Genomic DNA, 13,185 nt, shown 5'->3' with positions numbered 1-13,185 from the left:
GCAACACGAAGGTAAGACCTGAGACGGCAGTGCTCGACACCGCTGCTCCCAGGCAGAGCTCTGTACCAGCGGTAGAGGTACATATACAAGGCATAGTATGTGCTCGGCACTCGCTTGTGGAGAGCCATACTTTCATTCTTCGTATTGTCCTTCATTGCCCTTCTACCACTCAGACAAGCCACAGCAAAGGACCTTCCACTGAAACACCTCTCATCCCTCTTCAAGTGAACCAGCTGCTCGAGACGCGGTCGTCTGCCCGCCGCACCGCTGAAATGATTTACCTCCCAGCACTCGCTTTCGGGCTCCTCGCTCTCACGCGACAAGTGCTCGGCGATAACGAGGTGTGCTTCAACGATGATCCAGGTCATTTCGGTGATACTATCAACCCGCTTGCTGGGCCTGACCTGCAGAACATTATCTCGAGCATCGGGAACAAGCAACTCATCAACATGGGAGGGGATGCGGTCGACAGAAACGGTGATTTCATAGTTCCTGCACATCACTCCCTCCTCATCGACTACAACACCGCACGCGTCTGCTTCCAGAACCCGCAGTCGTTCGGCGACCAAACGATGACGTTTGCGGAGGCCTTCGCAGCGCTCAGCAGCTTCGTTTCGGCATGCCGCCTCGACCTGGAGACTCCTGTGTCAGGGGGTGGGACAGCGGTTGGCAAAGACAGCTCAGTCGGCAAGACACAGATGAACATCTGGATCCAGAACGTACACGACGGAATGACCCATGATTGTCTGGGGAACCAGCCGGCCAGCCACGTCTCGTCCTTCAATCTCGCCACGATCAACGGCCAAGGCGTTTCCGGCACGACATTGGAAGTGATGAGGAGCCAGTTTCCCGACGAGTTGAAATACGCAGCAGCGTTTGGGGGAGTCGCTGGGGTTGCATCGTGAGCAACACCACACCCACCAAGTCTGAAAGAGAAGCCTGCTAACCCTAATGTCTTTCTTTGTGTAGGATGGCGGCGGTTATCCAAGGAGTCATCGTAGACCCACGGCCGCTGGCGATCGAGCTGGAGATAGTCGCCACCTCAACGATCGAGGTTGTGGTTACAGAAGCGGACAAAGTTATCGACATCTCTGCGGCGGCGGGTAGGATTGGGGAGATTGTGAAGCTCCTGGAAGCAGATGGGGTGATTGCTACTGTCGAGGCGGAGATTGCGTTGACCACTGCAGAAGCAATAGCGGCAGCTGCGTCGAGGTTTGGTGCGAGCATTCTGGGAATCTTTAATGGGCTTTAGGTGATAGCAGGGGTGTGAATAAGTCTGGTCATGCTACGCTGGGATGGTGGGGTTTGAGATGGATGAACCACGTCAAACACTGAAGCCTCTACTTTGCACCACGTAGCACCACACATCAAGATAGCCTAACCTTGAGCCAGAGAGGTGAAGCTCTCGAAGGCGTTAGGTTCGCTCAACTTGCGTGCAGCGGATCTACCCACAACCCCTGTCAGCTTTATGCAGGTTCAAACCTTGCGAGTTAAAATATATCGCTGAGCAGCGACGAACTTCCCGCTGAGAGCGATGCTTAGATTTGACGCTCGTTCCTTTACCGTGTAGCAGAACGCTGTTGAAGAACGACTTGATTGCGCCAGCAAGACACTGTCAATCACATATCACTGGAATTTTACAATGGCCGTTGGATCAGTGCTTGTCACCGGGTACGTGCGTCTCGAAGGCATCTAGAATGCGCCTATCCGAGCAAGCGAGACATCTGTTCCGCCAACGTCCAATGGGTCAGCGCTCGCATACTGACGACCAACTAGAGGCACCGGCTACATCGGCTCCTTCACCGCCCTCGCCCTCCTCGAAGCGGGCTACAAAGTCGTCATCGTCGACAACCTCTACAACTCCTCCGATGAAGTCCTCAACCGCATCCAGCTCATCTGCGGCAAGCGACCCGAGTACTTCTCCTGCGACATCACCAACGAGGCCAAGCTTGACGAGGTCTTCTCTGCACACCCGGACATTGACAATGTCATCCACTTTGCAGCGCTCAAGGCGGTGGGGGAGAGCGGGGAGATCCCGTTGGACTACTACAACGTGAATGTGTACGGGACGCTGTGTTTGTTGCGAAGCATGAAGAAGCATCATGTCACGAACATTGTCTTCAGCTCGTCGGCGACGGTGTATGGGGATGCTACGCGGTTCGAGAACATGATCCCGATCCCTGAAGAGTGCCCGCTTGGTCCTACGAACCCTTACGGCAACACCAAGTTCGCGGTCGAGACGATGATCACAGACCACATCAACGCGGAGCGATACAACGCGAAGAAGGCCGGCAAGAATGGGGACGAGTTCAACGCAGCACTACTCCGCTACTTCAACCCAGCCGGCAGCCACCCGAGTGGCATCATGGGCGAGGACCCTCAAGGCGTGCCGTACAACCTCCTGCCACTCCTCGCGCAAGTCGCTGTGGGTAAGCGAGAAAAGCTGCTGGTCTTCGGCGACGACTACAGCTCCAAAGACGGCACCGCCATCCGCGACTACATCCACATCCTCGACCTCGCACGAGGCCACCTCATCGCACTGAACCACCTCCGAGACCACCACCCTGGCGTCCGAGCCTGGAATTTGGGAACTGGCAAGGGCTCGACGGTGTACGACATGATCAAGGCCTTCTCTACGGCTGTTGGCCGAGATCTGCCATATGAGGTCGTAGGGCGAAGGCAGGGTGATGTGCTGGACCTGACGGCCAATCCGACGAGGGCGAACAAGGAGCTGGGGTGGAATGCGAAGCATACGCTTGAGGACGCTTGTGCGGACTTGTGGCGGTGGACGGAGAATAATCCGCAGGGGTACAGGCAGCAGCCGCCGAAGGAATTTCTGGAGGCGCTGAAGAAGTAAGCTTGAGGAAACAGAAGGTGATGAGAAGGGAGGGGTGATGAGGGACCATGTCTATACTGTCTGTGATCCTCTGGGAGTAGTGCTTCCATACTACATGTATGGATTCAGCTCGGAGTGAAACATTCACCTTCAAAAATAATATGGTAGCTATTACGACATGAAATACTACATTTTTATGAATGCTTCACATCCACCTGTTCTTCACCATTCAGTGAGTCTTTTTTCGAAAGCATTGCAATCATTTTATGCAAATACATCATTCATCTCAGTCTCGTCAGAAGGGTTCCCACCGCGCTAGCGAACACTCCGACCTCACGTCTTCAATCCACCACCTGCACTCATCCTACATATCCACTTCCAAAACGAAACCACCAAGATGTCCGCTGTCAACGCCCTAATAACGCGCTTCAAATACCACTCCCTCCTCAACCAGGACCAAGGCGGCCGCCGCATCATCCTCCGCGGCTCCATCGCCGGCTCACCAGCCCTTCTAATCGCCGAACGCAGCGCCTTCGGCACAGAAGAATACTACCTCTCCTCCCTAACCCGCCTGGTCGCGCACGTCAAGAATCTCGGGGAGAACGACATATACCGCTGGTACCTCGCCAACTCGCTGCCGGACAATACGCTGGACCAGCCCACGCCACCGGATCTGAAATTGAATCTGATCTATCCGTGCACTGAGAAGCATGTGCGGAAGTACTCCTTCCAGCAGCTGCGGAGTGTGCGGGAGACGCCGGAGGTTTATGAGAGGTTTGTGCGGCCGTATATGCGGCGGTGCAGGGAGGAGGGACGGTTGACTTGGGTGTTTAATATTTTGGAGGGGAGGAGTGAGCAGGAGAATGTGCTTTTTAAATCGCAAGCTGGGGAGGAGAGGGATGATTACTTGTTGCTGCCAGATCTGAACTGGGATCGCAAGACGGTTGGGTCTTTGCATTTGCTTGCGTTGGTGGTGAGGAGGGACATCTGGAGCGTGAGGGATTTGAAGAAGAAAGATGTTCCGTGGCTGCGGAATTTACGCTCGACCCTGGCCTCGACAGTCACGAAACTCTACGAGGGTGTGGAGGAGGACATGCTGAAGTTCTACGTGCACTATCAGCCGACGTACTATCATTTCCACGTACACGTGGTGCATGTGAATCTCGACGCAACGACCACGCAGGCTGTGGGGAAGGCGCTGGGACTAGATGATGTTATCAGTCAGCTGGAGACTATCGGTGGAGATGGAGAGGCTGGGATGAGTGGGGTGGAGCTGACGTATACTGTGGGTGAGGAGAGTGAGTTGTGGAAGGATATCTTTGGACCGCTGAAGGAAGGGAAGGAGCCCGAGGTTGCTGGATGAGGGTAGTCCCTTCGACTGGCTGAGACATGCAGGTTGAACGTGCAGAGAGCATCAATACAACCTCAAACCATATCCTCCGGCCGACCCTGGCTCACCCGCCTCTTCGTCAACCCACCAGGCCGCTTCTCCTCATTCTGGAACCGATCTCTAAACGGACTCTCACCCTCCTCCGCCTCCTCCAACTCCGACCGATGCTTCTCCCGTCCAGTCACCTTGGCACAACTCGCCAATATCGACGACTTCCTGCTATGGCGGCGGTCATAGATCGAATCTGACTTCGGCGAGGACGTGGCGCTGGTAGGTGACGTTGGGACTTTGATCACGATCGACTTCGCTCGCAATTGAGGTGACGTGACAGGTGGAGGTAGGCCGGGGTTCTCGTCGTCGTCGGTGTAGGAGCGCAGGTTGAGGTCAGATAATCGGGATGAGGTCTCTGGGGTCGCGACATCCGCAGCATTGTCGTCAAGGAAATCCGCGCCGTCTTCGTCTTCCGATGAGGGAGAGGCATAGCCGTCAGCGAAGCTGGAGCCGGATGAGCCGCTAGGGATATCGGCCAATGTCCGCCACCGGTTGAGATGTGAAGGCCCAGCTTCCGAGGACTTTCTGCGTCGTGCTCTTCCGCGCGACGGCTCAGCGTCTTTGACTGCTTCTTTGCCCTTCGTTTTCCTGCCTTGGAGACGATCATCCTCTGATGCGACCTCCTCAGATGCCGCCGACCGCGTCGAGAACCGCCTAAGCACCTTCTCCGCCAACCAACCACTCCAACTGCCCTCTCCCTTCTCCTTCTGCACCACATCATCCTCCACATCAGAGTCCTCCCCACTCTCCAGAAACTTCACCCACTCCTCTGCCTGTTTCCCCTCGTGGTATCCACCATCCGCCGCCCGCAACGCCAGCTCAAAATACCCCAACACCACATCCCTCTCCTTCCCCATCGCCAACTCGCTCCCCTCCCCCGTCTTCCAGAGCACAAACTCAGCGACGCCGACGTAATACGCGCACCGCCCTTGCAGCGCTACGGCCGCTTTCTCCAGCACCTCGTCGTTCGCCGCACAGCCCGCGAGAGGGGTATCCGCAGCTTCCTCGCCATCATCCGCCAGCTTGGGCGTAACGAACGACCTCGCGATTCGCAAAGCTTCGTAAGCGTACAGCAGGGCTGTCTGCGCGTGCTCGGCGGTTAGCATCTCGCCTTCACCCTTCAGCACCCGTTTAGCGGGCAGGAGGGTGGCGTGCACGCGGTAGCTCATCGCCTGGCTCAGCGCTTCCTGCTGAGTTTTGCGGAGCTTCAATACTTGGGCTTCGAGGTTGATGTCTTGCGGCTTCTTCGTCGTGGCCAGCATCTCCCCTTTCTTCTTCCCCTCCTCCGCCGCCCGGTTCTCCTCTTCAACCCTCTTAGCGTCCTTCTCCTCCGCCTCCCGCGTCTCCTGCTCAGCTCTCGCAGCATCCCGCTCAGCTTTCTCCCGCCTCTCAACCCGTTTCCGCGCAATAACTTCTGCCATCCCCACCAACCTCCCCACCTCCTCCCCCGTCATCTCCGTATACCCCTCCAACCGCCCCTGCAACCTTCCAATCGCCCCCTCATCCCCTCCCCCCGTCGGCAGCGCCAGCTCCGCCAATCCATCCCTATCCTGCTCCGGAATCTCCCAATACCCATCCAACACCTCCCTGAATTGTGGGGTGGTAGGGGTAGGCGTACGCGGGTACTCGGGATACTCGTCCCGGTCGCCGATGTCGCCGAATTCGTCGTAGATTTCCTGGTAGAAGGACGTGGAGACGCGGGGGCGGTTCGGGCGGTGCTCGAAGCGGTGCCGGATTAGTTCGAGGTTGGTGTCCGGGGTGAAGGGGGAGGAGGGTGGAGCGAAGGGAGCGGGTTGGAAGCCGATGGCGTTGGGGTCGTAGTGGGGGCGGGGGGTTGGGGTGGGTTCTGCTGCTGGAGGGGCATCTTCGGGTGATGGCGATTTTTGGACGGCTGGGCCGTTTTCCGCAGCTGGAGACTTTTTGCGAGGCGTCTTCGCGGTCTTGTCGCTGGCCGCCGCGGAGGGAGACGTCGGAGAGGCGACGTCGTTCCAAGGCTTTGCTGGGTCCGCAAGGTTGAGCATGGCTGCTGTCTTCTGTTTCGATTTCTACGGCTACCAAGGTGTTCGTACGGTGGTGTACAGATGGCATCGTCGTGGCGACTGGGGGTCGCCATTGTGTATGGCCTACGCCGTGCGTCGTCTTTGTTTGAGGGAGGCATGGCCGGATCCGGTATGCGTCTGGTCTCGATGAGATGGAAGTGAGAGAGACAAAGGGTGAAAGTATACATCCATCGCATTGAGAACTGTGATGAGGAAACAAAGGAAGCTATACTGTACCTCGTTCACACAATTGCCATTGTCGCCGGAAACGTGGTCGTGGAATGCTTGGCATATCGATGCTCTCATCTCATCACTGGGGCGAGCGCAATACGACAAGCCAAGCTCTTTTCTCGAGCCAGCGAAGGCTACTGACTCCGATCAGAGTCGTGCTCTGGAGGCGTTGCAGCATAGAGTAAATCGAGCCCCCTGCCACTCCCAGCACTCCTCTGCGTCCCATTGATCGGCCTCCCCTTCTTGGCCGTTCCATTTTTTCTGCTTCTTCTTTCTCTCTCCAACAACGCACTCCTCTCATCCACATCTTCACCATCCTCCTCCACCTCTCCCTCTCCCTCCACCACCCCATCCCTCCTCGCCTCCCACCAATACCACACAGCCAACCCGAGCAACACCCCCTGCAAACAACCCGTCACCACATAAACCCCCCACGTACTCCACCCCTCCCACCCGACCCGCAAAAACAGACTAAACGCGAACAGAAACGCCCCCGGCACCTGTATCAACATCGTCACCACGGACAAACTCTTGACCGACTTCAATTTCCACGTAAAGTAGATCTGCGGCAGATACTGGATCCCGGATAGCGTGCCGGCGATGGTTCCGAGGGCGTTGGCGAGGGACTGCGTGTGGTGGGGGTAGACGGCGAGGGTGGCGAGGGAGGTGAGACCGGTTGCGAGGAAGGCGGCAAGGATGAGGAGGGTTACTAGCAAAGCATCGCGGCGGCGGGGTGGGGTTGTTGTCGAGGACAGGGAGGGGGTGGAGATGGAGAGGTCGGCGGGGGTGGAGCGGGTGGGGAAGAAGATTAGGAAGAGCATTACGCTGTAGGCGGTGTTAGCTTTGATTGTCTCGTCCCTGCCATGTCCAGTACAGAACTTGAGGGAGGGGTGGCAGACGCACATGAACATAAAACACCCCCACTGCAGCCCAATCTGCGCCACGCCCAATAACGCCGCCGCACACTCTCCCCCTGTCACCTCTTTACAGCACTTGACATCCTCGCGACTCGCCGGAAGCACCAGAATGTTCCCGATCGCGGCGATGCTGGACAGACCGCCGAGTAGCACCCACCAAGGGGACAGACCCTCGGAACTGTGGCGGGAGATGATCTTGATGTGTTGGGGGAGGTAGGAGATCAGGATGCCGACGAGGATGATGGAGGCGAGGGTGACGGTGGCCGGGTTGGGGTGTTGGAGGTGCGCGCATTGGTCGGAGGCGGTGGTGGTGAGGGGGTTGAGGGAGGCCATGGTGGTGGTGGTGGTGGTGGTGGTGAGGTGGTGTTGTTACATGGTCGGTTGATGGGGTGTGGGAGGTCGTCGTCGCCTTGTTGTCCAAGGCAAACAGATGGCAGGCGCGTCCCCGCACTGAGCTTTGATTGACACTAATGGAAACTGAGTCAGCTTCAATCAAATGTCACCGTAACGCAATCCTAAGAGTCGCTTCAGCAAGCCAGGCCGAAGAAGTCAAATAGAAGACTAGGCGTTGAAAGCACCCATTGACTAAGCCAAAGCTAAAGACTGTGATTGCTTCTACTATGCATTCTCAGACCCTTTCACAGTGACCACCTGGGCTTCAGCAACCTTCTTGTCCCTCAACTCAAGTACTTCCACCCCCTCCGCGCCCGCCTCTCGCATCGCCTCTTCAACACCAACAAGCTTCTCGCCAACCGTCGGCTCAAACAACCCCGACACCTCCTCCAGCGACAAATTCCTCGTCTCCACCCAGTACCACGCCACGACAACAATCACCAGGACATCAAAGCCTCCATTCAACACGTAGGTGATCCACCCAATCTTCTCCATAGCCACGGGAAAGGCGAAGATGGGAATCAGCAGGATCGAGTTCTGCGTCACGATGAACCACGTCATTCCAATCCCGCGGATGGAGTAGTTCAGAACCTCCGGCGGGTACATGACCGCGAGCGGGGTCCAGCCGAAGCTGTAGCTACCCTGCGCGAGGAAGATCATGGCGACCGTGGCGTAGATGGCGGACGTGTTGGTCGAGGTGCCGTAGTACTTGGTCAGGGCGCCGATGCAGAAGAGGAAGACCATGCATCCGACTGTGGAGGCGATGGCGAGGAGTTTGCGGCCGAGGCGGTTGGCGAGGAAGGTGCCGGCGATGGAGATGACGAGGCAGAGGGAGTTGAGGATGATGTTGATCTCGAGCTGGGTGGTGGAGTTGGTGATGCCGGCGTTGGTGAGGGCGGTGCCGAGGTAGTAGGAGAAGAGGTTGGAGCCTGTCAGCATGGAGAACGCGGCGACGGTCCAGACGATGATCATGCGTTTGCGGAGCGCGGGTGTGGTGACGATCTGCTTGAGGGACGGCGCTTCGACGTGTTTCTCCAGCTCGAGAGCTTGACAGATCTGGAGAAGCTGCGCCTGAGCCTCTGGAGCGGAGGTGTCGGAGTTGGAACAGCTTTGGGCCACGGCGAGGAGAGCCTCGTCCTGCCGGCCTTGATGGGCTAGGAATCGAGGAGATTCTGGCACCCACGGGAGGCACATGACCGAGATGAGCGTGAAGAAGATCTGCAAAAGAGAAGGCAGGCGCCATGCCCAAGTCGAGTTCATCTGCGCCGTGCCGTACGTAATTCCTGTGTTGAGAATGTTAGCGGTCGCCTCAAGACACCAACTTCACGCCACGTACCAGCAGAAAGCAAGCCACCAACATAGTACAAGTCCGTGAACGCTCCCAAACCAATGGATCGGTATTTCAGGGGCAAGACCTCAGCGATGAGCAGCGGCGCCGAAACGTATGTCCCTCCAATCCCGAGTCCCAGTATGAATCGTGCGACCAAAAACATCGCAATATTCTGCGAAGCGGCCTGCAGCCCGCTACCCAACATGGCCACCAGAGCACAGTAGAATATTGCCGGCTTGCGACCGATGACATCGGGCACTTTGACCAAGCATATGGGGCCGACGATGGCGCCGATCCAAACGATGCCTGAGTTCAGTCCGAGAGTGGCGGCGCTGAGATGGAAGTAGTCGGTGTATGAAGGTAGGATGTTCAAGGCGTTCATCATGGATGCATCGTAGCCCAGGACCTGGTTCGTGTTAGTCGGGTAATCGATCATGGCTGTTCGAGGCAGACTCGTCACTCACTGCAGCCGTGCTGAACGATGTGGCCAACACTAGGGTGTTAACGACGGCAGATGATCGAGGAACCCATGACGGGAATTTCGAGAACGTAGACACGATCTGGGAGACCATGGTGTGCGAGTGTGAAGCCGTTGAGACCAGCGTGGAATGATGGCTAAGGAAAGACTGCACGGTAGGAATACCTATCGACATATATACTGCACAAAGGACAGCATGATGGAAGGTTGGACACTTAGCTTAGGACAGCATGGTTAGATAAGGCCTATGGCAGAACCGCCAGACCAGATCAAGAGATGTGCGAAAGAGGTTGTTGGAGGTCACGTTGCCGATACTCCCCGGGCCAGATTGTGTTTTGACTTTCCGATTGATCCACATTGTCGCTTCTTGAACGCCGATACCGCGAACGACTCAATGGCCGCTCACTGCACACAGCGGCCAGGGGAGTGTCGGCTTCCATTCACCCCATCTTGTCCATGTAGTGCCTCTGGGCCGCACCGAATGATGCGAAGTCCTGAAATCGTTCGGTCGCGCTGATAACAGTCCGACCCACCCTTGGTCCCGGCCGACGCTGCAGCAAACATGAATCTGCGACGGCGTCTCAACCACTCCGGGACAGTGTTCATTTAGAAACCAGCGACCGGCATCCAGTACCTCACCCTGCCATGGAGCCGCCCACTCTCGCACCTCGAGACCGTTTGGCTGAAGAGCACCTCTTCACACGACTTGTTGCTTGACGCATGGCCACTTCCACGCAAACCAGATCCATCGAGGAGAGAGTCTGTGTAATGGCTGACCCCACGACCCAACCGAGCTCACTTACAGATGTCGAGCACCTGCTATCGCTCCTAACCATCGAAGAGAAGATCTCCCTCCTATCCGGCGCAGACGAGTGGCAGACCCGCAGCATCGAGCGCCTGGGAATCGGCGCCCTCAAGGCAAGAACCCCCATCTCCCACCTAGCCCCTCCACGATGGACCTAACACCCCCCTAGACCTCAGACGGCCCCGCCGGCGTCCGCGGCAACCTCCTCGTCGGCGGCCCCCTCGCCGCCTTCCTCCCCGCCCCCATCTCCCAAGCCGCCACCTGGTGCAAAGCCGACCTCAAAGCCCTCGGGCGCCTGCTCAGCCGCGAAGCCCGGTCCAAATCGACCGACATCCTGCTCGCGCCGACGGTGTGTTGCGTGCGGAATCCGCTGGGCGGGAGGAATTTTGAGACGTTTTCGGAGGATCCGTTCTTGAATGGGGCGCTGGGGATTGAGTATGTGGCTGGGGTGCAGGAGAGTCGGGAGGTTGTGGCTACGGTTAAGCATTTGTGGGTTCTGTTCTGTGGTTTCCTGAGTGGAAAGGCAAGAGCTAATGATGAGGGTGTAGCGTCGCGAACGAGCAGGAGAGCGAGCGGTTCAGCATCAATGCCGTAATTGAGGAGCACGCATTGCGAGAAATATACCTGCGTCCGTTCGAAATGCTCATCCGGTCGGCCACACCACCAGGCTGCGTGATGACGGCGTATAACCAGGTAAACGGCGCTCACGTGGATATGAGCAAAACCCTAATCCAGAAAACACTCCGGGACGAGTGGAAATTCGACGGCCTCGTGATGAGCGACTGGGGCGGTACCAACTCGACCGTCGAGAGCGTTATCGCAGGTTGCGACCTCGAGATGGCCGGACCTTCAGTCCACCGTGGACAAAAACTCATGGATGCGCTCATGACCAAGCCGAATCCCGGGCTACGAGATGCCATCTACCGGTCGTGCGGAAGAGTCCTGTCGTTGGCGAAGAAGATGAACCTGCTCGGCCTTTCCCCTAAGCAAGTAAGAGAATCACGCAACCGCACCGAGATCTCCGCGAACAACGCGCTGGATCTGGAGGAGTTGCGGAGGATAGCGGCCAGTGGGCACGTGCTGCTTAAGAATGCGACTGGTACCCTTCCACTCAGACCTTCTGCTCTGCAGGGCAAGAAGGTTGCTTTCGTCGGTCCGAATTCGAAGGTCTGCAGTCCCGGTGGAGGCGGGTCGGCGACCATGAATCCTCAGTATCTCAGCCATCCATTCGAAGCATTCAAGCAGGCGCTTACGAGAAGGGGCATTGACGCGGAGGTACATCATGCCCCTGGTGCGTACACAACGAAATGGCTGCCGCTTTTGCATTGCGACCAGTGGACAACATCTCCGTCGCGGACACCAGAAGCAGAACACGAGTCCAACTTCCTCCGCGTCGACTTCTTCGCATCCCCTGATCTGAGGGGTCCAATCTTCGAAACGCAATACCGCAGCATCTCAAGCATTGACCTGACAGACTCAGGTCCTCCATCTCTGCGGGAAAGCGGACAACCGTATTCGTTACGGGTAACGTCGCACGTCAGGCCCAAGACCTCCGGCAAGCACGCCTTTGGTATCGCCAGCGTCGGCCACTCCAAGCTCTGGGTCGACGGGCAATGCCTGATCGATAATTACGACTGGACGCAGCGTGGCGAGGCCTTCTACGCCTTTTCGAGCACCGAGGCATGCGCGTCTGTTCAAATGGATGCGGATCAGTGGTATGAAGTCGTGCTCGAAGCCGCGTCCAAGACGGGGCCGACGTCGCAACACGACGCTCCTCCCACCCACGTATGGAGCACGCACCCCTCCGTCCGACTGGGCTTCCTCGAAGAGCTCGCTGGGACTTTGATCGCCGATGCCGTCGCCCTGGCCAACGAGTCCGACTACACCGTCGTCGTGACCGGCCTGAACGAGGAATGGGAGAGCGAAGGCTACGATCGCCAGACGATGCGTCTCCCGGGAGTTCAAGACGAGCTCGTGAAAGCACTGTTGGACCAGACGACAAAAGCGGAGGACGTCATCATCGTCAATCAATCCGGCTCTGCGGTGGAGATGCCGTGGGCGGAAAAGGCGTACACGATCCTGCAAGCTTGGTATGGCGGCCAAGAGGCAGGAAATGCGCTTGCGGACGTCCTGCTGGGCGTCACAAGTCCTTCCGGGCGGCTGCCGTTTACCTGGCCTCGACGATACAAAGATCTACATTTCAGCGGTTCAAAAAAGGCGTGGCCAGGTGTCGACGGAGACGTGCATTATTCTGAAGGAACGGATGTGGGATACCGATGGTATTTGAAGAACCAAGTGCAGCCGCAGTGGTGGTTCGGTCATGGGCTAGGGTATACGCGTTTCAAAGTCCAGGAGCTGAGGGTCGTGGAGCGACCAGGGCAAGGTTGGGACGTGGTAGTGAGAGTCCAGAACACCGGATCTGTGGAGGGTCGAGAGGTGGTGCAGGTCTATTCGTGGCCGCAGGATCGGGTGGATTCGAAAGAGCTAATGGCCTTTGAGAAAACGAGGACCTTAGCTGCTGGAGCCGAAGAGACAGTCACGCTGCAGGTGCAGCTGAGAGACATGGCACACTGGCGGGAAGGCCGCTGGATACTCGAGGCCGGTACATATATGTTGGGCATTGGCGAGAACGCTGGGACGATGGACATGGTCGTTGAGCCTGTCGTACTCAAGGAGACCATGACCTGGGATCCTTAAGGCTGTTGCGTTGCGGTG

General features: G+C 57.4%; 7 protein-coding genes across 7 annotated transcripts; 4 read left to right on the top strand and 3 right to left on the bottom strand.

Annotated features, from left to right (window-relative positions):
* Positions 1–272: 272 nt before the first annotated feature.
* Positions 273–1,252, top strand: LTR77_009309 (uncharacterized protein; the record flags this gene model as incomplete). Its single annotated transcript, XM_064806537.1, has 2 exons — positions 273–901; positions 970–1,252. The coding sequence occupies 2 exons, from the start codon at positions 273–275 to the stop codon at positions 1,250–1,252; spliced, it is 912 nt and encodes a 303-aa protein (XP_064655354.1).
* Positions 1,253–1,642: 390 nt separating this feature from the next.
* On the top strand, positions 1,643–2,857 carry GAL10 (UDP-glucose-4-epimerase; the record flags this gene model as incomplete). Its single annotated transcript, XM_064806536.1, has 2 exons — positions 1,643–1,671; positions 1,777–2,857. The coding sequence occupies 2 exons, from the start codon at positions 1,643–1,645 to the stop codon at positions 2,855–2,857; spliced, it is 1,110 nt and encodes a 369-aa protein (XP_064655353.1).
* Positions 2,858–3,233: 376 nt separating this feature from the next.
* Positions 3,234–4,199, top strand: LTR77_009307 (uncharacterized protein; the record flags this gene model as incomplete). The annotated part of the gene is made up of 1 exon (XM_064806535.1): positions 3,234–4,199. One exon carries the CDS (start codon positions 3,234–3,236, stop codon positions 4,197–4,199), a length of 966 nt encoding a protein of 321 aa, XP_064655352.1.
* A 62-nt stretch (positions 4,200–4,261) lies between these two features.
* Positions 4,262–6,390, bottom strand: LTR77_009306 (uncharacterized protein; the record flags this gene model as incomplete). The annotated part of the gene is made up of 2 exons (XM_064806534.1): positions 4,262–6,303; positions 6,357–6,390. 2 exons carry the CDS (start codon positions 6,388–6,390, stop codon positions 4,262–4,264), a joined length of 2,076 nt encoding a protein of 691 aa, XP_064655351.1.
* Positions 6,391–6,681: 291 nt separating this feature from the next.
* On the bottom strand, positions 6,682–7,797 carry LTR77_009305 (uncharacterized protein; the record flags this gene model as incomplete). Its single annotated transcript, XM_064806533.1, has 1 exon — positions 6,682–7,797. The coding sequence occupies one exon, from the start codon at positions 7,795–7,797 to the stop codon at positions 6,682–6,684; it is 1,116 nt and encodes a 371-aa protein (XP_064655350.1).
* Positions 7,798–8,082: 285 nt separating this feature from the next.
* Positions 8,083–9,759, bottom strand: LTR77_009304 (uncharacterized protein; the record flags this gene model as incomplete). Its single annotated transcript, XM_064806532.1, has 3 exons — positions 8,083–9,140; positions 9,194–9,593; positions 9,652–9,759. 3 exons carry the CDS (start codon positions 9,757–9,759, stop codon positions 8,083–8,085), a joined length of 1,566 nt encoding a protein of 521 aa, XP_064655349.1.
* Positions 9,760–10,385: 626 nt separating this feature from the next.
* On the top strand, positions 10,386–13,167 carry LTR77_009303 (uncharacterized protein; the record flags this gene model as incomplete). Its single annotated transcript, XM_064806531.1, has 3 exons — positions 10,386–10,424; positions 10,640–10,959; positions 11,019–13,167. The coding sequence occupies 3 exons, from the start codon at positions 10,386–10,388 to the stop codon at positions 13,165–13,167; spliced, it is 2,508 nt and encodes an 835-aa protein (XP_064655348.1).
* Positions 13,168–13,185: the final 18 nt, after the last annotated feature.

Source organism: Saxophila tyrrhenica (assembly GCF_035928015.1).
Source record: "Saxophila tyrrhenica strain CCFEE 5935 chromosome Unknown scaffold_17, whole genome shotgun sequence".
NCBI lineage: Eukaryota > Fungi > Ascomycota > Dothideomycetes > Mycosphaerellales > Extremaceae > Saxophila > Saxophila tyrrhenica.
The sequence above is the reverse complement of the archived record's forward strand: the minus strand, read 5'-3'. Positions and strand labels throughout refer to the sequence as shown.